At 41.0% G+C, this 25,865-nt stretch overlaps 2 protein-coding genes across 2 annotated transcripts in view; one reads left to right on the plus strand and one right to left on the minus strand.

The window, feature by feature from the left end:
- The window catches only part of C13H7orf50 (chromosome 13 C7orf50 homolog), a 155,842-nt gene that overhangs the window by 102,864 nt on the left and 27,113 nt on the right, over positions 1 to 25,865 (minus strand). The gene's annotated exons all lie outside the window — the stretch shown is intronic.
- LOC117056646 lies at positions 11,135 to 17,922 on the plus strand. Its single transcript, XM_033167199.1, has 2 exons — positions 11,135 to 11,491; positions 15,830 to 17,922. The coding sequence occupies exon 2, from the start codon at positions 15,868 to 15,870 to the stop codon at positions 16,906 to 16,908; it is 1,041 nt and encodes a 346-aa protein (XP_033023090.1). The 5' UTR covers positions 11,135 to 11,491; positions 15,830 to 15,867; the 3' UTR covers positions 16,909 to 17,922.

Genomic DNA, 25,865 nt, shown 5'->3' on the forward strand with positions numbered 1-25,865 from the left:
ATGCTCTCCAAATCTCCTTGACAGAGTACATGATTCTGAATTCTTCACATGTTTAGTCTCTAACTGACTTGTCCTTCAGTATTTCATATTCAGAGTCTAAATTTCACTGCAGCTCCAAGGTCCAAGTGTGTTTTAACACCAAAATATTATTATCAGTACCAGAGACGCAATGTTTCCCCTGGTATCTTCTCTGCTAATACAAAACTCAATTTTCTTCCTACTGCAGCTCCAGTTAAAACCCATAGGTTCAGTAATTGAAAACATGCCAATTCTACATCAGAATTGGATATTTAGCCCCATTTGGTCCTGATATGCACTAATAAGATAGTTTTGGCAAGAACTTAACATAGCATCTTATTTCCACTGCATAAATGAGTGAGCAAGACATCTGGGGTGATTGCTTTCTTCTCTTGCTGCCACACAACATCATTTGTCAAGGTAGTACTAGAAGGGATCTCTAAGACAGTGGTTCTAGGAAATGAGTGGACTAAAATACAGGATATTTCACAATTATTAGTTTAGGTCTCAACTATCGAAAAATCAGATTCACTTAGTTTATATTCAGCTTTTTTGTGCTACACAAGTTGTAAAAAGAACTAAACAAAACAAAGCTGAAATTGCATGATTCAGGTCCTGATGTTCTGATTTACAGTATCCACTTGGTGTTTCAGTCCTGCGTAGGCATTATGAAATCACAATGGCCTTTTGTTATTTTAAGCACTGAAACTGCCCAGAAGGCTATAACCCTTGTATTGTCAAATCTGTTCCTATCAAAGTAGAGACTCCTTCTCAGTAGAGAAATATTTAACCAAATACATCTGGTCTATTAATATTGCCAGGTGTGTTCTAAAAACGAATTAAGCATAGTGAACTGGTACTGGAATAATCTCGTTTTTAAATTCCACAAACATTCTTAAATTGCAGAAGACAGAATATCATTAATTTCTTTTGCCACTCACAAAATTATCTGCTTCAGAAAATGTATATTTATCCACAAAACATGGCAGGTGTACAGTGGTACCTTGATTCTCAAACTTAATCCGTTCCGGAAGTCCGTTTCAAAACAAAGGCATGCTTTCCCATAGAAAGTAATGCAAAACGGATTAATCCAGACTTTTAAAAACAACCCCTAAAACAGCAATTTAACATGAATTTTACTATCTAATGAGGCCATTGATCCATAAAATGAAAGCAATAATCAATGTACTGTACTATAAAATAAATAAGGCAGTATTGTAGATGATAAGCCTTACCTGCACTGATAATAGTCATTATTTGGATGGGGGGCTTTTATCCATTTCCGTAGTCACACAATCAATCAATCAGTAGCTGAACTGGGTTCCACACAGTCAAAAAAACAAATTAACTGAAAAAGCCTCAAAAACAAAAATGCAAAATAGCAAAAACAAAAACGCCAAACTTAATCCATTCTGAAAGTCTGTTTGACTTCCGAAATGTTTGAAAACCAAGGTGCAGCTTCTGATAGTTGCAGGTGCCCTGGAAACAATAGCCGACAACCGCATCCAACGTTCAGCTTCCGAAAAATGTACGAAAACCAGAACACTTACTTTCAGTTTCCGGCGTTTGGGAACCAAGGCGTTTGAGAACCAAGGTACCACTGTAATGGATTAAGAAGTTTTCTTTTCTTTTTCTTTTTCTTGGTCTGCTCTCTCACACTTAAAACATCACAATGGATTTCAAATAATGCTTTTTCAGAAATTGGTTTCATGGGCTTTATTCAACAATATGCCTGGGAATTTCATTTCAGCTCATTGGATATTTCATTTTAGATATAAGCTAGAACCCCAGCATCAGTCCCTGTGATAGGCAGACACCACGAAGCCCCTGGATTGATCAGGGCCAATATAAATATAAAAGGCCTGACTTTCTGCCTTTGCCTAGTCAACAGAATCTCCTGCCTCCTGCACTTCAGGCATGCTTTTTACTTGGAAGTAAGCTCAAATTCAATTGAGTTACGATACAGTGCAATGTTCTAGAAAAGCAACAGTACTTTGAAAATCAAAAAGGGCAGCATGTTAGATATATAGAAAGGTTACTTTTTAAGCAATCAACTGCAAGTCATCAATATGAAGATTGTTCTACATTTTGAGCCACTTTTGTTCAAAATGTTTGCAAATTTTTCATTTGTGATAATTTCCCAGTTCTGTGTTTTCTCTCTTAAACTGGTTAAAGATTATGTTTATATGTGTGTGTGTGTGTGTAACATGCAAATACCTGATCTTTTAGCTGCTTTCCAGATAATATTCCACAAAACCACCCTGTGCTATTTTTACATCTAAAATGCCAAACAGGAATTGCAAACACACTTCCATAAACTTTGCATCACATGTGATTTTCAGATAAGCTTTCACATAAATAACTAAGAAGACAACAGGTCTGCCACCTTTATGCCAATAAAAAGCTATGAGTCTAAGGGGAAATATAAAGCAGTGAAGATAAAAAATTCTAAAGAATTAAAACTGAATTATGTTCTTTCTTAAAGCATATTAACTTCCTACTTATCAAATGTGGGGCCTTTCCATTTCAATGCCTGAAGGTTTCCAGTTACTTTGTATATATGAGCCAAACTGACATTACAATGAATATTACTGTATATATGCAGAGAGAAGCAATCTACTGATGTAAAAAGAACATTTTAAAGAATTTATTAAATTATTTCATAAGATACAAATTTATCATCATTTAAAAATAAACTTCTCTAGATCATTAAAGAGTACTGTATATGATTTATATGTGTTCTGAAAGTCAGCACAACAGTGCCATTATTAACAGTATTATTTTTCTCAGAGTAAAGATTAGTATTTTTGAAAATGGTTTATGATTTGTAGATCTCCTCTAAATGGGGAGAGATTTATGTCAAATCAATAAACTAATAAAAATCCATCCCAGCCTCAACTTGTGTCATCTTTTCCCAAAGTTTTTGTATCTTCAGTTGGTAGAGCATGAGACACTTAATCTTAAGGTCATGGGTTCGAGCCCCAGACTGGGCAAAAAGGTTCCTGCATTGCAGTGGGTTGGGCCTGATGACCTTCATGATCCCTTCCAACTCTACAATTCTGTTTCAATTCTTCATCTATCTTATATCATCTTCATCTGCCCCAACTGTAACAAAACATGTCTCTCCTGTATCGGTCTCTACAGCCACAGCACGCACTGTACAGTAACTCTCCAAGAGTTTGACTTCACCCTCAAAGACGCACTCCTCCATTGTCTCCCGAGACAGACCTGGATTTAAATTCTTACACCAAACTAGTCACTCTACAATATACTGAAGGCAGACAAGAGGAGAAGTATTTTCACTAGATTAAGTTTGCAGTCATCCAACTTCTAATGAAAGCTAAGATTGTATAACTACTGTAATGTGCTTTATAAGGGGCTGTCTTTTAAAAATGTCAAGTTTCAGCTGCTGAAGAACCCAGGAATCAGATTGTTAACTCATCACCACATCATCCCAATCAGGCCTGGCACCAAAACACAATACCCTCAAGGTAATGTCAATGACATGAGGGGCTTGGAGGACCCATCACGGCTGCTGCTGCTATTCCTTTATACATACACTGTATATATATATGGGGGGTCCAAAGTTAAGAGAAGGAAAACTGTGTCACTTTCTCCTAAAATACCTATGGGCCCCAACAATAAAACATTAACTACCAACATTCTTGCATAAAAGTCTTCCTGTTACACAGTACTAAAAATTATTTTGGGCAACTAAATATATGCGCACTTTGTCTTCAACATTTTGTTCACTGTCGGAATACGCTGCACGGATCCGCTATAGGATCCACATTTATTTGTTTGTTTGATGAGGTTTTCAGGAACTACTTTTGGTATTACTACGCGCAAAAGCGAAAGCGAAAGTAAGAATGAATAGTTTGGTTCACAAATGAGATTAATCCGCCTTTATTTTGTAGTTCCGGTCATGTTCAAAGTTATTAATGAGCGTTAAACTTGCTTCCCGCCTTTTTGGAGGGCAGCAACAGTGATTTTATTGGTTGAGGCATTGATCATGATGTCACGTTTGTTCCTAAATAAAAGGCTGAGGCTCCCCGCTTAGGCACGTTCTTCTTTAGTTCTTTCAGTTGAAGTCAGGGTTTAGTTTAAGGGTATTGGGAGCGGGCTGGATGGGTTGGATGGGTTTTTCCTTTAGTTAGAGTTAGATCGCGGAAGATCATTCGGTTTAGCTTTAGTTAGGTTTCTTTAGGTTTAGCCTAGGGCTAGGCTTGCGGAAGATATTTCGGTTTTAGTTTATTTAGTTAGCCTCGCGGAAGATTGGGCGCGCAGGGACTTTGAGTCTAGGAGAACTTAGCTTAGGGGACGAGCCTACGCGGGTTCTGCCAAGGCCACTAAAGATATAACCGGTGTCTGTCTTTCTTTGGGGTAAAAGAGGGAGTAAAAGGTTTAGAATAAAAATTTTAATTTCCTTAAGTTGATCTATCTATTCAGAGTCAGGGCATATACTATTTCTTGAGGCAACATTTTTCTTTAAGAGGCAATTCAGAACTCATGCACCTTCGGAGTCATCACCCGGCTTATTCAACCTTCAGATTGTGAGACCTGGCCGGCGCCCGTGCTCAAAAGCACGCGGAACGCTGGCCGCTTTCCCCACTACTGGTACCTCGTGCATGAGCAGTCCAAGTTTGTGCACGAGGAGCTCCAGCACCCAAACCCCGACAGTTCACCATTCTAAAAGAAAGTATTTCTTAATCCCCAAAATAACAATAATTCAATTTTTCAATTTTTTTGCAGGGGAAACAAACAAAAAAAGGCTTCGGGAAAAGGAGGTGTGTCCCCCCAATCCATTTTTTTCTGGGCTCTTGCATCTCTTAATTTAACATGCTTCTTCTTACTTATGCCCAGCTTTTTGTGGCTATTTGAGGGGATTTCTTCTTCTTGTGGGAGTACGAGGGTTTGCTGTTTGTGAGAATCTACTGCTTTCACTTCCCTGACCACCAGCCTCACTTGAGAAACTTGAAGAATTCCTCCCCATCCTGCTCCCATAATAGAAAGTGCTAAGTGACCTGCTTTTAGGCTCTACCAAAAATGAGTGCTGGCAATGGGAAGGTTGCTTGCACTCCTCCAAGTGGCTCTGCTTGGAGGGCACTGTACCTTTTTCTGCTAGTCATCATGTGGTGAGAAAGGTCCTGGCTGACCCAAAGCCAGGTGTGGGAAGGGATTGGATAGCAAGTTACAGCATCCTTTACTCAGTACCAAGCATTACTCCTCCTCTGCATATGAGTGGGTGGAAAATACAATCCACTGTGACTACTGTGGGCTGTCTCTAAGCACTGTTGGCCTCTCCTTGTATGGAGAAGATGCAAACCACTGGGGGGGGGAACCATGGCTGCGCTGCGCTGCTGGTTCTGCAGTCTTCTTGTTCGCCATGTGCTATACAGTCGTACCTCCACTTACGTATCCCTCCGGTTATGTAAACTTCGGGATACGTAAGCGGCAAACCCAGAAGTATATTTCCGGGTTTTTACCCTGCATGCATGCACAGAAGTAGACCACTTCTGCGCATGTGCAGAAGTGCTCTACTGTCCCGCAGGCAGAAGCGGTCCCTCCGGTTGTGGAAACCTCGGGATCCAACCGGAGCTCCAGAACGGATCCCGTCCACAACTGGAAGTACCACTGTACTAGGAAATGGGGGAGAGGAAGGGGAGGGAGGAAAGGCTGAAGATCAATAGAGTAAATAAAAGATCCATGAAGGAGAAAGAGACATCAGAAAGAGGGGAAAGCAGCCATGGACTCAACCGCACACAGCTTAAGGCAGGGACCAGTTTGGAGGGTATGAGATGGCTCCTCTCCAAGATAAGGTGGTCAAAACTTTTTGTGCACTGCCTGCTAAAGTCAGAGGGAAGAGCTGAATGCCCTCCAGGAATCACTGCAGAACCACAGTTCTACAAGTTGGAATGTTTTGGAAGAACTGTGTTTTAGTAAAAAATGAAAATGGGATTATTCACTCTTCTCCCCTTGCACAAAAAGGACAAGAAGGGAGCAAGTGAGACCAAGTATCACTGCAGCTTGTTCATGATAATATAAACCATGGTTGCCTGAACCAAGTCAGTGACATAAGCACACACAGGATCTCCCCACTCATTTCAGGCTGCAGCCTCAGGTGCCATGGGGAAATGACCTCACAAACAATATTCCCTTGCCTTACTGATGACTGCCATCACAATTTTCATGTCTTGGTGCTCATGTCAAGGATACTGACAAGCTGTTGAGGGAACTGGATATGTTTAGCATAGTAAAGAGGACACTGGGAGGAGATATGACAGCCATCTTCAAATATCTTAAGGGCTGCAACATTAAGGATGGAGCAAGCCTGCTTTCTCCTGCTTCACAGGATAGGACCAATGGTTTCAAGTTATGAGAAAGCTTTCTGACGGCAAAAGCTATTTGACAGTGGGACAGACTCCTAGAAGAGGTGGTGGACTCCCTTCCCTTGGAGGTTTTTAAGCAGAGGTTGGATGGCCATCTGTCATGTACGATCTAGCTGAGATTCTTGCATTGCAGGAGGTTGGAGCTGATGACCCTCAAGGTCCCTTCTATCTCTACAATTGATTCTATGAGCAGCTCACTCTTAGAAATACCAAGCTTATTGTTGTTCCTTCAGAAACGCCACCCTGTGGTTAACTACAGAATGCAATACAACATTCTCTCATCAACTACAGTACCTTCATTCTAGAATTGTATCATAATGAATACTCTGAGGAGCACTAATTTAAGGGAGAAACTATATACACTGCTTAAGTTTAAGATAGTGCCATTCTACTTGAATTTACTACTTTTAATACCCTTCTTGTCAGCTGACAAACTTGTTTCCTCTGTGTATTTTGTTTTATTTTTGTTACATTTTTTAAAAAAATTAAAAATTTGTTTTTGAGGTTTTCAGTTAAGTAATAACAAAACAGATGTAAGCAAACAATAACATAAACATGCACATAAGCTGAAACATAAATCAACATACACTCTTCTTTTGCAAGTGATAACACAGTATTTTGTACACTTTATACATATATTTTTATATGAGCTCGCTGTATAGAAATTAATGAAACAGAGGTCCCTGCTGTAAATAATAATTTAAATAATAAGAAAATAATAATTCCGATTCATACTGTAGTAGATCTGCATTTCTGCTCCAGTCCTGCAGCGCCACAGACCACTTCCCTGTTGGTGCCTCGGGTTGGTTATCTGTAATTTAACTAAATAAATGGCATCCATATACTCTACATAAGCAGCAGGAACACATATAATGACTTGCATAAGTCTTATCAGTTACAATTATGCCAAAGGGTTCAATCAGTTATAGCATAGTTGTGCCTTTAGCAGACGCCACGCCCCGTCCCCTTTACTCAAGAGGTCTTGAGTCATATTATGCTCCTAATCCTTGCTGAAACCTCAGCGGAAATTGAGGTACAGAACCCACTAAACAAGTCTGTTCCACACTACACTGTCTGCTTCAAAGTCACCTTTAATTCCAATAGCAGAGACCATTCTGCTGGGCCATTATTATTTTTATATAAGTACATTAACACAGGCCTTAACAACAAAATGCAGAGCTATCTACTAGACATAGTACCAGCCTTCCTTACTTGGGAGCACCTAGGTTACCACTTTAACACTGCTAAGCTTGAGGTCTAGCACAGGCATAGGCAACCTCCAGATGTTTTGGGACTACAATTCCCATCATCCCAGACCACTGGTCCTGTTAGCTAGGGATCATGGGAGTTGTGATACAGTCCCCAAACATCTGGAGGGCTGAGGTTGCCTATGCCTGGTCTAGCACTTCCCTACTTGACCTTATCTGAAAGTCAGGGTGGGGGGTGGGGGAGCAGAGCAAAATGCACTAGTGAGACCAGGATCCCTTTTCTCATTGACATGCCCAGGTCTCCATTTCTCTCTGCTTTTAGCCTGGCTCCCAGAAAATTCACTGGCTCCTAGGGTTTTGCAAAACTTTTTTGCATCACTAAAGTCTTGCACAAAGCTCCAGCAACTTGCTCAGCTTGAAGGAGGCACAAGGCAGCCACCAGTTATAGCATTATGACAGCATACCTTGACCAGTGTGATCAGCGGAGCATGTGCAGCTCCAGCGGAATAGTCCAGAGAGTATCAGAGCAGGGGAGGGGGAGAGGCACTTATCTGAGCATCATCACTCACAAGCAGTGGCGGAGGAAGGGGGGTGCGGACTGCCCCAGGTGTTATCACTGAGGGGAGTGACAAAAATATGAGGTTGTTTTTTTTAATGGACTCACTAAACTTTTTAGTTCAGTCAAGAAACATAACAAAAACACGGCTGGCACTGGGCACCACACTGCGGGGGCTGGCACTTACCACAGGCCTGCAGTGTGCCCAAGCCACGCGTCTCTTCTGGGAGTGACGTGATGGCTTGGGCGCCTGCAGGCTCCACTCTGCCTGAAAGGGTAGCGTGGGGCTTGCATGTGCCCACCGCCTCTCCCTCAGCCGCCTTACAGCTGAGGGGGAGGCGGCTAGAGGCTCCACACAGCTCGCCCTGCCCCTGGCTGCAGGATGCGTGTGCCGCACCAGGCACACAAGCGGCTAGCTACACTGCTCCTCAGAAGGAGAAAAACTTCGGAAATAATTCTACAATTTTCACGTGTCTGCTTCTGAAAGCTGACACTCTTATTGACAAGCATCCTTATTTGCTTAGGCAACCAGACCCAGTAACCTTTTGATTTGATTTGATGGCAGCCCTGTTTAGGGAAGTTTTTAATGTTTGATGTTTTATCACTTGTTGTTGTTGTTGTTGTTGTTGTTGTTGTTGTTGTTGTTGTTGTCGTCATCATCATCATTCTGTGGGGAGCCGCCCAGAGTGGCTGGGGAAACCCAGCCAGACGGGTGGGGTGGTAAATAAATAAATAAATAAATAACAATTTATTACTTATTATTATTTGTTGTCATAACAGAGGAACATACCCTGTTTTGCCCTGGGACTCATCTTGGTGTGCATTTCAGCTAGGATATGCACCCATGCTGTGCAACCAAACACTCTCAAATGACCCAGGTTAGGTTAATGGGTGTAGCGGGGGGGGGGGCAGCTGCCCACCCCCAGATCAAGTAAAACAATAGGAATACTTAACTAACTGACAAATCACATTGGTTCTGCTCCCCTAACAAAAGTCCTGTCTCTCCCTAACAAAAATCCTGGCTACAGCCATGCTTAGGTTTCATACCATGAAAAGCCCAAATGGTGTCGTTTGAGTTGCAGTTGTGAACAGACAGTTCTGAGTGTAATTAACCATTGTTAAGGCTTTCTCCAATAACGCATTAGACAACCGTGTGTCTGTAAGTGAGCACACATCATTACTTGGAGAGTGTGATTTTTCTTTTCAACCACCTCATTGTCAGAAGGGGTGTAAGGACTGTCAGCTGATGCATGATCCCCCTCTTAACTAGGAAGTCTTTATATTGCAAACACTTGTCTGTTTGCTACAGGCACCAAAATCACAAATGGTTTAAACTCTTACATTTGTTGGATGCTCGCTTTAATAAAGACTGCAACCTCCTAGAACTGCAGAAAGTTAGCCCTAAATCAGTTGAACAACCACTAAGAAAAAAAGAAAACTAAAACAGCCCCTTGTATGCTATCTGAATAAAGTTTACTTTCTTATTGAGCTCACATGACTGTATCCTATGATTGCTCAACTGAATCAAATTGAGACTATAAAAATAAATGTTCAAGAGAAACCACATTTGAAAAGAATGCCCACTTTTTCTTCCTCATTCAATTTCTAATAGCAACAGTAACTGTCAGAGGGAAATGTGCATGAAAATTACAGCACTGTGTAAATTAAAATGTTTAGAATTATCATTAATTACAATTGTATTCAGCCATCTTGCATGCTATGGGTTAGTAGTGAGCAGATTAAATAGACTATCTCTTCAACCAAGGTTTCCCAAATTTGGGTTTCCAGTTTTAGTCCAAAAATAGCTTGGGAGACAACTTTGGGAAACCCTGTCTTAAACATAACCTCTTAATGCATAGGGTATTTTGGACAAGCTATTTCATGGACACACCACAATTATGCCTCCAAACCCAGCAAGAAGGTAGGAATCTTTATTTCCAAACTTTTGATTCTAGGCAAAGTATTCCGCATCAGCTTCTGGAAGGGGGGCGGAGGGAAGGGGGGAGTGTTTTAATCATTACCATTTATACTTACAGCGATCTCATTCTTCGAGTCCTTATGCAGCCTAATCAACATTGCTTATGCATAAGAGGGAGGTATCAGCAAAGCAGAGACCCCTGAGGTTTCAAGGAGCATAAAAATATATTTTTAAAAAGGGAAATGAACTTCCACAGCAGCCGAATCACGGAGCATGTTCAGTGGACATGGAAAGCTGACTCAGTGGCGTAGGAAGGGCGGGGCATAGGGGGCGCTCCGCCCCGGGTTCCAGGGGAGGGGGGTGACACTTTGTGGCCCCTCCCACCACCCCGTCCGTGCTGCTCCATGGACAGCCGGGGCAGCCCCACGAGCCGCCACTCGCCCGGCGGCTCCCCCGGTCGCCGCGGGAGCAGCAGCACCGGGCAGGATGCACTGTGCATGCCTGGAAATTCCGGGCATGCACAGTGCATCTGAGTCGGCGCTGCTGCTCCCGCGGCGACCAAGCGAACCGCCGAACGAGTGGCGGCTCGTGGGGCTGCCCCGTCCATAAAGCAGCATGGACGGGGCAGCCCACAAGCCGCCGCCCGCCCGGTCATTGCGGGAGCAGCAGCACCAGGCTGATGGACTGCGCATGTGTGGCATTTCCCCGCGCATGCGCAGTCCGTCCCAACGTGCGTTGTGATGTTGCAACACGCCACCCCCAGGGGGGTGCCTCTGCGCGCCGCCTCAGTCGGCGCGGAGGCTTCCTCCGCTACTGAGCTGACTGACTGTTAGTGGGAGGGAGATGAGGGGAGAGGGAGGGGTGAATGGAATGGAATGGCTGGAATCCTGGACAGGAAGCACTCCATAAGGTAATATTTTGTTGCAGGTCCTACTTGTATAAAATATTGTTACTGTATTTGATATTTACTTGTGCAGCATTTTGAAAATGCTAAACATCTGGACATGTGAAAACATACTTCCAGTATTAGTGAATGGGGGTAGAATGGCTTCATGATTTAAAATAACTGAGAAGCCACTGGATGGCCTCAAAGACTTAAAAATATATGACTAAACACTACTTTTCTGTTGTGGAATACCCTAACATCACCCTGTGTAGGTCAACTCAAACTTTAAAGTCACATGATGAAGCCATACGCGGGCTAAATCTGCAACGTGTATGGTTTGAATTACATGAAACCAAGTTCCTGTTTCCTACAGAACTGTGGTTTTTTGTTGTCTGAGTTTTCGAACTGAACACGTCACCACACACAGGAAGACAAGTATGCATTAAAACTTATTTTCCTCATCAATCCGATCATAAAGACAGCATCAGCCTGTTGCATCTGCATTTTGTTTCACAGGTAAGTGACCTACTTTGTTTTAAATATGATATGTTTTCATCATCACTAAGGACCAAAAGCAGTGTGAAAAGAGCTCTGTACTTTCAACCTCTTTGCTTCAGTAATATGCTTAAAGCTGCACAAAATGCAGCAAAATACCACATCTTAAAAAAATGTTATGAAAACGAAAGAGACCAGGATTTTTCTGTTCTGCTAGAATCCTTTTATAAATAATTAAAGTGTCACAGAATTCTTAAATGTGCAAGAAGCCAGATGCTTCAACTATTTAAACAAAAGGAAGTGGGGAGGAGGAATCAAAACTTTCTACTGAGCCGGAATGCTGCCTTCTACTGTTTTAGAATAAGACTAAAGCAAGAGTTGCACACATCACAGATTTTAAACACAACACTGTTGACATTCTTCCTCTGTGTAGAAGAAAAAAAAATCTCTTCTCAATTTGTTTGTTTCTGTATAAACTGTATTCCTTCAATTAAATTCTTACTGCAATCAATTGTATAAGTAACTCCATTTTTTATTTCTCTGCCTCTACAAATCCTGTCTCTGAATTTAACTTATGTCAGAATCCCTAGAACCATCTTTTGCAAAGAATTATAAACACATTTACACTAAACAGCTAAAATAGCAATAACACTCCAGTTGCGCACAACCAGAGTAATGGAAATTAAAGAACCTCACAATCTATATACCTCCATGTAATTTTTTCCTCAGTAACAGAAAGGGTACTCTTTCCAGTTATAAATGTTTTTCATTTTATTTTACAAAATGGAATTCTCAATGCCATTATAAGGTTTTTACTAAGAATGTACTACATGGTGATGTACATTTGATGCATTTGCTGCCTGCTGAGTGTTTTTCAGGCAACACAAAATGCCCAAATCCAAAAGATGCATTCAAGATTAGCTGAGATTCCTGCACTGCAGAGATGGACTAGATGACCCTCAGGATCTCTTCCAACTCTACAATTCTATTATTCTAGTTGAACGTACTCTGTCAGTTCACAAATGGAAAGCATTTATTCAACACTCAAACTGTAGACTACTCTTATATCATTCTATCAGAACTTAGATCCATTCTATCACAACTAGGGCTGCCCCATGTCTAGATTTTCCAGGACATTACTGGGATTTCAAAGGCAGAATTGATGTCTGGGGGGAATTTCTGAAAGGAGGCACTTTGTCCTAGATCTTCATAGGCAAGTCAACTGGAAAACTCTGGTGTTTGTCAAAAAAATAATAATTGAGGTCTTCCTAAAAAAAAGTTCAACAATCACAACTCTTATTGTCACTTACAAATATGCTTATTAAATGCCACTTTGTTTGACAGTTTGCTCGTGAGTCAGGAAGCAGAAAGGTAGACATTGACTAAGCTGGTGATCCATGGACCACAATTTGGGAACCCCTGCAAGATTATTTCAGCCTCAACACAAACACTCACAAATACTAATACTGGCCTACATCATGAAGTTGCTTTTTAAGAGTCACTGAGATAATATGTCATGTGCTTTGAACACTCTTTCAGTGTCTTATAAATGGTATAATTATTGTAATAACCTAGTGGCTCAGGCTTTTGCGGATGTGCTGCTCTCACTAAATGCTTTTCTTCTGTTAGCAAACAATCTGTTTCTTCTTCTAACCCACAAGTGAGTTTCATTTCAACTTACATTAATGAAACAGAGTTCATTCTGGTAGCAGAATGGAAAGGAACTAATCCCTTTAACTTTTTTTTTTTTTTTTTTTACAAAATCCATGCTGAGTGCTAGCTAGCTATTGCCAGTGGAGCAGATAAATCCCTCCCTCCCACTTAACAATTTAGTCTAATGTCATTTGTGTGCAGCCCACCTTCTCTTTCTTGCATCTGATGCTCTGCATGCTCCAAGTCCCAATTTCAAAGCTACCTCATTTTAGCCAACTCCACCTTTCTATTGTAAACTGTGGGTTCTTGCTGCAAAGATACCCAATTGAAAAAGCTGCCCCCAAAACTTATTGCTGAAGCCTCAGTACAGGAAAGGGTTTTGTTGATTTAATCTAGCATAATTCAACCAATGCTGCAACCATGCTGCCTGTGATGCTCTAGAACATGCTTTCTCAAACTCGGCCCTCCAGATGTTTTGAGACTACAATTCCCATCATCCCTGACTACTGGTCCTGCTAGCTAGGGATCATGGGAGTTGTAGGCCAAAAAACATCTGGAGGGCTGAGGTTGTGGAAGCCTGCTCTAGAATAACTGTTCAGGACCAAATTGCATGACAAAAATCTGGCCTTTAGTTCATGAAGAGATATTTGTGGCACAGCAGGGGTTTGATCCTATGTGTTTTTGGTCAAAGTCCAAGCATAAAAGGCCAGTACTTTAACCATTATATCCCATGGCTCTAAAAGCCCATGTTATTACACCACTCTGCACATACATGTCCGTAACCCAACAACCGGAAACATTTGTTATTGATACAGTACTGTCTTTTTATAGTAGATCTCAACTGTTTGAAAGTTGACGTGGGGGCCATATTTGGCTGGATGTCAGGATATGTGTGTGTGTGTGTGTGTGTGCACATGCACACACGCGAATGAGCTAATATTTCAGCTCTTTCTAACATACTCACAAACTAATTCTGTGCATGTTTATTGAGAAGAAAGTCCAACTGAGTTCAAAAGACGTTAGTTCTGAGCTGACGTCCATGTTTGGAGGCATGATCTGGGGAAGGACTATTGTTTTCATTTCCTGTTTCTAAGTCTCTAAGGGACATACTGCTGGCCACTCTGATATGCAGGATGGTAAACTAGGTGAGTATTTGGTCTAATGTAGCAGGGCTCGTCTTAGTCTTCTTAAATGTGGCATACAACCAAAGCCTTAAACTTACACTGTAGCTTAAAGCACAGCATTCTAACATTGACAGAACTGTACTAACAACATATAAGCTATGGAAGAAAGTCTTAGGGAGAAACATTATTCCATTATTAGATGAGGCTCTATGGAAACTTCTGATAAGAGACCCAAGGCACTGCAGTGTCCCTGCAATTCATACACCCTCTGCCTGAATGGATCAGCTTTGCATATTATTGAATGATTTGAAGAAACCACAGTATTAAATCTGGGGATTAATGTGAAAACTGAAATGCTTATGTTACAAAGGAAACAGAAGATGAAATAGCAAACATAGCATGCTATATTTTTTAATTGCAGATATGCTAAAACATATTTTAATACAAGCACAAAGCTTGGGAAGTAGAAGCTATATTTTAAAATGTACTAATAATTACACTCCAAAAGCTCCATATACAGTAGTTTTCTACATAATTTAAAATGTGAAATGTTTATCCTATTTCAGCACAATCCTTTTTTTAACCCCCCCCCCCGAATAATATTAGCAACAGATTTCTTTCAACGAAGTATATGGAAATCACCTTTTTGATAACGTACAAATCGTGCTTTTAGGTAGCCTATAAAATTACACATTCCATATTTATGGCAGTCATTTTCTGCAGAGCAAACAACTATTGTATCTTTTTACACAGTCTATTATTTGTTTAAAACAGAAAGTGATGTCTTTTCATGGTAACAGAATCATGATGGCATCACATGATTGAGTTATTACAGTTAATTCCCTGTCAGCTTCACCTTAAAAAACCCCATCTTTAGGAATTTATAACTGCTATAAACACATACACACAGTTCTAAGTTAACAAAAGAGTATAATTATATAAAGGCATTAAAAAATAAGTTTTTAAAAAACAATTATTTCCCCCAATCTCCAATAGTTCCATCATGAGACTGGGGGTATTTCAAATTAAAAGGTCATAATATTACTGCTGAAATTCTATTGCTGCAGTCTTGTAGTTTTCACAACTATTCTGAAACAATCATTGTGAACATAGTAACCCAATAGCCATAATGTGCTACTGAATCTACTTGTGATAGTGGAATTCAAAGATATACTAGTGTAGTGACCAGATGACAACAGAGCGCCCTGTCCTTTTACTGGGGCTATAGTTGTGTCTCTAGTTATTATAATAACTAAGCCCTCCCCCATAGAGGCTATAAACATCATTTCCTATTGTTTGTGAAGCTGTCTCAAGACCACCTCCCACTTCTACTAATAATTTCATTATTTATACCCCACTCATCTGGCTAGCTTGCTCTAGCTACTCTAAGTAACATTGTACTCAGGCTCAACAGCAACTCTACATTCCTTTCTGACAAAGCACAGGGCTCTGCGGTTTGCAGCTGGGGTGCACTGTAAGCACATTTTGACATTTAAAAAATCCAAAGATATGCGGTGGTACTTTCTCACTTTTCTTCTGCTTTGACTATACACTTAAAGTCATTTGATTGTTTGTTCTCCAGTTTGCAGAAACACCAAGCAACCCAAGTTCTTCACAAGAATGGTCTCTCATAATATGACCTGGATGAAGTACCCAAGCCAGAGCAGAGATTCATTCACAAGTTTTGAAGACATCATATTCTCACAGCATGTAATATCAAGATTTATGCACTGCTATATTACGCTCTTTGTACCAACTGGTCTACTAGCTGGGATTGTTATTTTGGGCATCCTCATCAAGAACCATATGCAGCGCACCAATGAGAAATTAGATACAATGCTTTTTGCTCATACCATCAGCAACATGTTAATGATTCTTTTATCACTCACCATCATCACAAGGCCTGCCTACCTCAAAGTATCCTATTTTGAGTGTGGAACACTGTCGTTTTTTTTCAATTTGAATTACTTCAGCTCTCAGTACCTTCTTGTCCTCATGGTGCTTAGCTTTTTTCTTTATAGGCACCCACCCCAAAATGCTTTAATTAGCAAGGCACATCAAAACCCTATGGTATCTGTTGCATTTGCACTGATATGTTCCTTTTGTGCTGCACTAATAGTGGTGGCACTGCTGGGCATGGAGAATTACCATGAAGAAACAGACTGCCAATTAGATCCTTTATTTGCATGGCCTGAATACGAGATTATTAAATTTACCTTTGGCTTCTGCATTCCATCTTTGGCCAAGCTTCTCTGCTTTATTCTAATGTTTGTTAGAAAAGTTCAGCCAGAAATCCATCCCTCAAGATATAATATTCACCCTTATTTGACTGTTTTGGTTATTACAATAACAATGTTTGTGTGTCGTCTATTTTACAACAGTATGATTCTCTCTAGGACCAGCTTGAAGATACAGAGGACAATAGGGACACCCCAAAATGAGCTGACAATGAATATTGCAGAGATCCTGCTGTTCAGCGAAAGCTGTGTTAGTTTAGTTATCATTCTTTGCCTTCATAAACCATGCAGAATCAGCTTATTGAATGTTATAACTAATCTCACAAACGTTTGCAGGAGGAGACATGCTAGTAACAGTCCTCTTGAAATACCAGAGACTCGTACTGAAGTCTCATCTGGGCCCTCTGAAAATGGATCACGCTGACCTTTGCCTTCCAAAATATTAGCATTAAAGAAAAAAGCTACACATCTGCCAACATACAGAACCTGAAGGAATAAAAGATTTGCAAGCTTATTTATTCTTACAACCTGAGGAACAAATATTCTCCAGCTGGGGCTGAAAGCTACAATCATAGTTACTTAATGTTCCTCCTGTGTTGCTATCGCACGTCGTTGTTGTGTGCTGATGTATGGACAGCGGAGTGAACAACAGGACAGACAACATGGTCAAGAGCTTTTATAAAAAGAAACTTTTTCAGGATCAACAAAGGGGTAATGAATATGGAAGACTGCATGGGAGAGTGAAGGGAGATCTTGATAAAGCAGTGTATCACCTAGGATTTAATGTATTATTCTACAAGTGACTCATATCAACAAAATTAACTAAGTTATCATGCACCATAGTCCTTCAATCCATACATTTTTATCCCCCTCCTAACACACATTCATAAGGGATACAAGTCACTTGAAGAGGGGGCTCTTTTTCTCTGTTCACCCATCCTGGACCAACAAACACCGCCCATGGAATTGTCTAGCCTAAGAAGTCCAGCTTTCAGAATCCAGCCTGCTTTAATGTGGGTGCTTCTAAAAGGCTTTCCAGAGTACAGAACGGAACAGCACTGCATGGAACAACAGGCAAACTAGTTATACTGAATTATAGACATCAAAGCTCTGAGATTAGAAGTTGTACCCATCTTCAAAAAAAGGGGGTGGGAGAAGATTGAGGTAACTACCGATCCGTCAGCTTTTCGATACCAGGAAAGATCCTAGAACATATAATTAAATAGTGAGTCTGTGAGTACTTAGAAAAGGATGCTGTGGTTGTGAAGACCCAGTATGGGTTCTCAAAAACAAGTCATGCCAGACTCATTTCTTTTATTGATAAAGTTACAAGCTTGGTAGATTGGTGAATGCTGTAGGTGTGGTGTATCTTGATTTCAGTAAGGCTTCTGACCAAGTCCCCTGTGATATTCTTGCAAAGAAGCTGGTAAAATGTTGGTTGGATTACCTTAGGTTACTATTAGGTGGATTTGTAGCTGGTTGACTGACAAAACACAAAGAGTGCTCACTAATGGTTCCTCATCATCCTGGAACAAAGGGACAAGTGGGGTGCCACATGGGGGGGGGTTCTGTTTTGGGTCCGTTGTTCAACGTCTTTATAAATGACTTGGATAAAGGAAGTGAGGGGATGCTCATCAAATTTGCAGATGACACCAAACTAGGAGGGGTAGCTAATGCCATGGAAGACAGAATCAGAATTCAAAATAACCTTAATAGATTGGAGAACTGGGCCTAAGCTAACAAAATTAATTTCAGTAGGAATAATCAGCTACAAGAATATAAGAGGGGGTACGCCTGACTTGTCAGTAGCAAATGTGAAAATGATCTAGGGGTCTTGTTGGACCACAAGCTTAACGTGAGACAACAGTGTGATGCAGCAGCAGAAAAAGCTAATGCTATTCTAGGCTGCTTCAACACAAGTTCAGTGTCCAGATCAAGAGAATACCACCACTATATTCTGCCTTAGTCAGACCACACCTGGAATACTGTGTCCAATTCTTAGCACCACAAGGAGGATGTTGACAGGCTGGAATGTGCACAGAGGAGGGCAACCAAGATGATCAAGGGACTGGAAACTAAGCCTTATGAGGAAAGGTTGAAGGGGCTGGGTATGTTTAGCCCAGAAAAGAGGTGACTGAGAGGAGATAGGATCTTCAAACATCTAAAGGGTTGCCACATGGAGCTTGTTTTCTCCTGCTCCGAGGGTGGGACCCAAACCAATGGATTCAAGTTACAAGACAGGAGAGTCCGACTAAACATTAGGAAAAACTTTCTGATGTTAATAGACTTCCTCAGAAGGTGGCAGACACACCTTCATTGGAGGTTGGATAGCCATGTCATGGTCACTTTAGTTAAGATTCCTGCATTGCAGGGGGCTGGACTAGAATTGGGCCCATTCCAATTATACAATTATATCATTCTGTAAGTTCCCTTAAAAAACAAGGCGTTGCAAAAGGGCATTGCTATTTGCTGGAAGTTTGTGCAGTATATTCAAGACAGCCTAACTGCTGTGCAGTGGAAATGGAAAAGCAGTATTTCAGGGTGGGATGGGACATGAATACAGGTCCTACAAAGCAGGACAGCTGTTCTGGGCTTGAGGTAAGTTTATTATTTCGGGTGCAGGCAGTGTTAAATACATTTGGGCAGCCCTTTACCAAAATATCTAATTGATGTAACAATGACCAACAACATGAAAGATTTAACATGAGAATGGTGCTATTGAGGTAATATGGTATAGTAAGATGAAATGTGTCCTTGTGATCATGGTGAATCACGTCTCTTTAAATGTTTTGGAGAAAACTGAAATCATGTAAAAAGTCATAGCAAGAAAAAACCAAAATGCAAAGACAGTAGTTCTTTCATTAAGATATGTAATAAATAACAGTCTAGGAGTTTCTTAACAGTAAATGAGATGAATGTAAAGCAAGGCATGAAAGATCTAACAGGGTGTTGGAGCCTTTTTCTTTTCATGCATAGAGAGCTTTATCTGCTGGTTCAAGGCTTACCTTGAAGCAGGGGTAGGCAAAATGCTGCCCATCAATGCTGTGAATTCCAGCTCCCATAAACCCCAACCACCCTGGCTGATGGTCAGGAATTATGTGTCTTAGGGCAGGAACCTTTCTCTCCCATATGCTACTCTATAAAGTGTCGTCTATGGTTATGGCATGGGGACGCGGGTGGTGCTGTGGGTTAAACCACAGAGCCTAGGGCTTGCCGATCAGAAGGTCGGCGGTTCGAATCCCCATGATGGGGTGAGCTCCCATTGCTCGGTCCCAGCTCCTGCCCACCTAGCAGTTCGAAAGCACGTCAAAAGTGCAAGTAGATAAATAGGTACAGCTCCGGCGGGAAGGTAAACAGCGTTTCCGTGCGCTGCTCTGGTTCGCCAGAAGCGGCTTAGTCATGCTGACCACATGACCCAGAAGCTGTACGCCGGCTCCCTCGGCCAGTAATGCGAGATGAGTGCCGCAACCCCAGAGTCGTCCGTGGCGGGACCTAATGGTCAGGGCCCCTTTACCTTTACCTATGGCATACAACATAATAATCATTATTAATAATGATAGTTTGATTTCTCATCAAGAAGACTGGCTTATTCCAAATACTTCTGGAAATGAAAAGAGAAACGTATCTCCAAGGCAAACTATTGCTTTGAACTGTTTTTTGATAATGACAAAGGGTATCTTTGTTTCACCAACTTCCTACAACAAAATCACACATCAACTACTGCCACAGGCTGGACTTTGTGATGTAGTAAACGTATGTGCCAGGAGAGAACTCGGGATTCTCTGAGACAGCTCACAAGAAAATATTGTAACATTGTGTGTTTATACATTGCAATAGCTGTTGGGAAAACGTTAGAAGGGATTTTGTAGGGAAGACACATCAGAGCCTTTCAACATCTACGCCAGTGAATATTAGACCAACTAATATTAGGGGGCTGAGGCTAAGGTCTGCCCTGACTACAACAGGACCTCCAAATGTAACACTTCACCTGAATTGGGAAACAATGATGTACTCAGGTTTGTTATTATGGGAGATATTAAGCATGATCCCCACCCCTAGTGATCCCAGCCATTGATTAAAAAAACTTTTTCCTATCTTTTCATCTGCATAGCCCTGCCCTGTGTTTTTATGCACCGTATATATAGATTAAGTTTATGATGATATGATCAACAAGAATCAACAAATGTTTTTCAGCTATCAAAATGTGAACCAAATTCAAGTTTTCTCAATGCATATGGTTAATAAAGGTTTCTAAAAATATTTCAGCAGTCTAAATGATCTTCCAATTATTACATAATTCATTTTTATAGCAAGCACAAGTAGGATATTAGAAGCATTTTAGCGTATGGATGTTTGTTCCAGTCATGGGGAAAAGCTGTCTACTTCTATTCAGATACAGTAGTGTTTTTTTTCCTGCAGCAATTAAGGAAATGTTATTATAGTAAACCATAAGCCAAATGGAAAAGAACATCACCCATATCCGAACAAAGATGAGTGAGAATTATTAGACTGAGTATACTGAAAGTATTTTAAGCCTGCATTAGCTCTTTACCCGGAGCCTGTGGAGATCTGATGTGCTTTTAATATCCCATTTTTCTGTAGTCTCTACATTTTAAAAATATAAATGGAAAGCTATGGTTTAAATTTCAGTAGGCTTGAAGAGGAACTATGACTGATAGTTGTGGCAGAATCAAGTACATTGTTGTGTTCTACACAAGAGACGAAAGCTAGGGCTGCAATGTTTCATCAATTCATTCAGATTAACTCATTTAAAAATTTAATCAGGAAATAGATTTCTAAAATTATCTTTTATATAACACCACAGAGACTGCAAGTTCCATAAGAAGTAGCATTTCTCCTTCCACCTCCTACAGGAGAGAATTAATAGGCTAAGGTGCTGTGACCTGAGGGATGCATTTCCAACGTCAAAAACCAAAGAAAGCATGCTTTTTTATTCCAAGTAATTATTCTTACTCATATGCAAAAGAAATTTTAATCTACTGGAATGCATTTGATTAGTCCAACAATATTATTTAATCGTTTGATTAGCACTGCCCATAAGAGCATAAGAGCTCTAGTGCAGCCACAGGCAAACTCGGCCCTCCAGATGTTTGGGACTACAATTCCCATCATCACTAGCTAACAGGAACAGTGGTCAGGGGTGATGGGAATTGTAGTCCCAAACATCTGGAGGGCCACGTTTGCCAATGCCTGCTCTATGGATCGAATGTAAAATACCATCTACTCCAGCATCTTGCTTCCCAGAGCCACCAGCTAGCTGCCTCTAGGACAGGGGTGGGAACCTCAGGCCCAGGGACCAAAGGCCCCGCCAAGCCTCTTTGTCGGGGTGTCTGAACATACCTAGGCCATGGTCCTGCTTTGTGCCCTCCACAAGTGCCTTTGTCTGCATAGAACAGGGGTCACCAACTATTTTGGATCCATGAGAGTGCTGTGGGCACCAGTCACAACATGGCTGCCATGGGCCATAGTATAACACAAAACTAGAGGGAGCACAGACATGGTGAAGTTTTTTCTGTAATTGTGCTTCCATTCTATAAAAGGCTTAACCTGTTTAATGTCTGCCTGTCATACAACTGTTAAAGGCACAAGAACCCTATTTTAGCCCAATGCCAACTCTAAACTGAAGCCTATGCTACCATCCTGTACCTAGTTACCTAGGAATAAGCCCCATTAAACACGAAGAGACTTACTTCTGAGTGGACATGTATACCATTACACTGTAAACTAATAATTCATTGTGTAGTTAACAAGTGCCTGATCCTTAGCTCCTATTAAGCTGGAGACATTTCCAAGCCTCTTTGAACAGTTTTCATATTTTGCCTTTTGGGATTAGAGGGGATTCTTTAACATCTGCCCACACTTAAGCAAGTAGTATTTGAAAAAAAAAAGTCTAAGCATTATCTGATCTCAAATCAGCCCACCAAAGAAAAAAGGCATCCTTATTTTGGAGGGTGGGGTGGGGGAGAAGGGCAAACTACAGAGAATCCAAGGGATCTCATTGGACTGGAAAGGGTATGGGAAGGGGACTGGGGATCAGAGACTTCAGGATCAAAACTGGTTAAAGAAGCCATTAAGGAACGAAGGCATGGTCAACATCAGGGCCTGCTCCAGCAAATTAAACCCTTCCCCTATGGATCCAAAGGACACCATCCACCCTGTGGGAAGGCAGAAGAGAGCGAGGCAGGCAGGCAAACAGACAAAGGAAACATCAGGACTTGCTCCAGTCAGACTGATCCCTCTACTCACAAGGCCAACTTTACTTTTTTATTATTTGCTTTAGTATTTTGAAATTGTAAGTCTTCCTGGGTGTCTTGGGGAAAAAAACGACTTATGAATACAATAACTAAATAACTCACACACTCCAGCAACTAGTATTTAGCAGTATACTACTTCTGAACATGGAGGTTCCATACAGACGTCATGACTAATAGCCATTTATCTTACTCACTGTGTGAAAGGAATAGCCCAAAGAACCCAATAAATGCAAACACTGAGAAAATAAGATGAGTATTAGAACAGTGATATGTACAATACAAGCTATAACTAAACTGCTCCATGATGTAAGGTTTACCACTGACTGCCCCTGCCTCCACAGAGCTGTTCTCCCCACTCCAGCATCTGTTACATTCAATGCTTCACACATCACATGGAGGCAAATGTAATTTTGCCATTGCATGCACTTATGACAGAAAACTGTAGCTAGACCCAGCACACCTGTTAAATGCTCAGAAAGTACGAGCACTAAAGCTTGGGTATTCAGAAACAAGGGTCATTCTTTGAAAATGTGAGGAAACATATGCCAAATTGAACAGCGATAACTGTTACCTAGTCACAAATGGAACTCTGATAAATTGCTGCCGCTGACCTAATTTCACTCCATTTTACTATGTGGAGATACCAAATGCCACCAAGTGGAATCTCAGCAACAGCAAAGATTCTGAGGTATGACAGGGGAGCCACCGATGCCCATAGCAGTATGATTACTCGGCGTCTGTCTTGCTAGCTTCAACTATAAAATATTGACATGCAGTAAAATACAAAGAACAATACCACTGGATAACAATTGGCTTCTTAACCTGAAAAGCATACATACAGGTAGTTTTTAAAAACTGAGTTTAGAAAAGTCACTCTGAAAATCAAGCATGAATAAGGAATAATAAAGAGGTACCATGTAGAGAAGGGATAGCCAATGCAGTGCCCTCCAGATGTTTGAAATTATAGCTCCCTTGATAATTGAGCCCTAGCGATACTGGCTGAGGTTAATGGAAGTTGGAGCTCACATATGGAGGGCACCATGTTGGCTGTCACTGATGCACTGGGACATGTTACAAAATACTGAATAATTTTAGTAAATGTTAAATCTCATGTTTGGTTTCTGACCAAAAACTGGATTATACATTTATACATACATACATACATACATACATACATGCAGAGTTTAGAATAAAGGCCATCAACAGCCAGAAATAAAGACCAAAATTGTGGTTTCTGGGTTCTGCAGCAATGATTTTCAAACTGTGTCAAGCTCCTCTGAAATTCAGCTCCCCCACCCATATTCTCTGTGTAATGTGCAGCTGGTAGAAATGTTAACAGGGGCAAAAGTGAGGCCCAGAAAGCCAAGATGGTACACAGAGAACACGCCCCAAAACATTCCTCAGAATCTTCTACAATGCACAAAGATTCCACTGCAGACACACAGGGCTTATTTGGCAGAGAAGTGAATGAGGGAAAGTTTGCTGAACAACCATGGCTCCAGAGCATCCTACCCCAACCTGGTGTCCTTCAGAAACTGGACTCTAGTTCCCATCAGCCCCAGCCAGCATAAATAATGCTTAGGGATAACGGGGCTATATTCCACAATGTATGGTGGGCACCAGGTTGGGTAAGGCATTTCTGGAGCAGTGGAGAAATGCATTCAAGGTGAACTCCAGAAGTTCATTCACAACAGGATCAGATCATGGAAACTGTGCAGTGTATTAAAATCATGCTGTACCCAGATGTACAATGGTATTACTGAAGTACACTTAGGGTAGGTGTTAGTACTGGCAATTTTATGCAGCAGCACCTTCAAGCATAGTTTCACAAACGTAAGAACTAGACAGATTTTTTGTTTTCTAAAATGAAAATAGTCTCAGAAAGCTGAACTTCTCACGAGCATACTGTGCGTTTTAAGCACTGTTTTAATATAATATAGGTCATTTACGATCGGCAGAAATTCCTTTTTTTCTATTTAAGTTTTCTAATTCAGCATGCCCAACTGTGGCCAGGATCTAAGAAGCTGCCATGGGCTTGGGAGGCATGCCCAGTGAAACTGAGCTTTCCCCCTTTAAACAGCATTTACCCCCTCCAACCTGGTGTAATATCCCTAACTGCTTCAAAAGCAGTTTGAATGAGGCACTGGGTGCTGCTGTTTAAGAAAGGAATGAGTATTTTATTCTCTCCCCCCCCCCCCACACACACACAGAGAGAGAGAGAGAGAGTGTAAAAAGTCTGCTGAGGACATGCACTATAGTCTTGTCCCTTCCACTGAGAAAACAGGATTTAACATAGCTGTTCAAGACTTCTTTTCCCACAGTCAGCAGAGCAATTCTGGCAGCCGCCAGGTGGTGTTTGTGCAGTTAACCAGCTTCCTTCAGCAGCAGATGAAGCTCAAGCCTCCACCTGCTGCATCACGATTTAGAAGCAGCACCGACACACTGAATGTTATGATACAGCTAAGTTTGTTGCAGGAAAATTGTAGCAATGATGAACACCACAAAGCAATACATCAAGATGGGGATACCTCTTGAGCTGACTGAAACATGCAAGCGATTAAGAAGGGAAAACAGGACTCACGAAAGAGGGTAGGAATATCTCACGCTAGTTATTAATGTATGTGTTAAAAGAATCATTCTTCACTTCTGAGTGTTAATGTTTTTCTTTTAATTGCATTTCCTATATGCTTGTACAGCCAAGGAATACCTCACTCTAGTTATTAAAGCATGCGTTAAAAACTCATTCTTCACTTTTGAGTTCTGTTTTTCTTTTAACTGCATTTGCTATATGCTTGTACTGCCAAGCAGTAGTACATGCTGAAGGTGCTTCTTCTAGCTGAATCTTTGAAATGGTGCTCAGTGTACTGGCATCTGAGTTTATTTTTGTATTTGAAGTAGGATCCCAAAAGCAAAAGTGGGATGAAAATAAGCAATTATCCCACGTCTCTAAAAATGTGTTGTTTTTTTAATTTACAGATTGAACTGGCAAAGAGAAATAAACCAGCAGAAACAGAGTTAATCTTAGCCTCTAAAATGATGTCAGCTCAACAAAAACTGTAGAAACTACAAGAATCTATAAAGCTTTGTTATATTGGTAAGACTTGCA

This window comes from Lacerta agilis, chromosome 13 (assembly GCF_009819535.1).
Source record: "Lacerta agilis isolate rLacAgi1 chromosome 13, rLacAgi1.pri, whole genome shotgun sequence".
Lineage (NCBI taxonomy): Eukaryota > Metazoa > Chordata > Lepidosauria > Squamata > Lacertidae > Lacerta > Lacerta agilis.

What these genes read in the sequence shown, in the direction of transcription:
- LOC117056646 (XM_033167199.1), top strand. Translation starts at nt 15,868, where the DNA reads ATGGTCTCTCATAATATGACCTGGATGAAGTACCCAAGCCAGAGCAGA.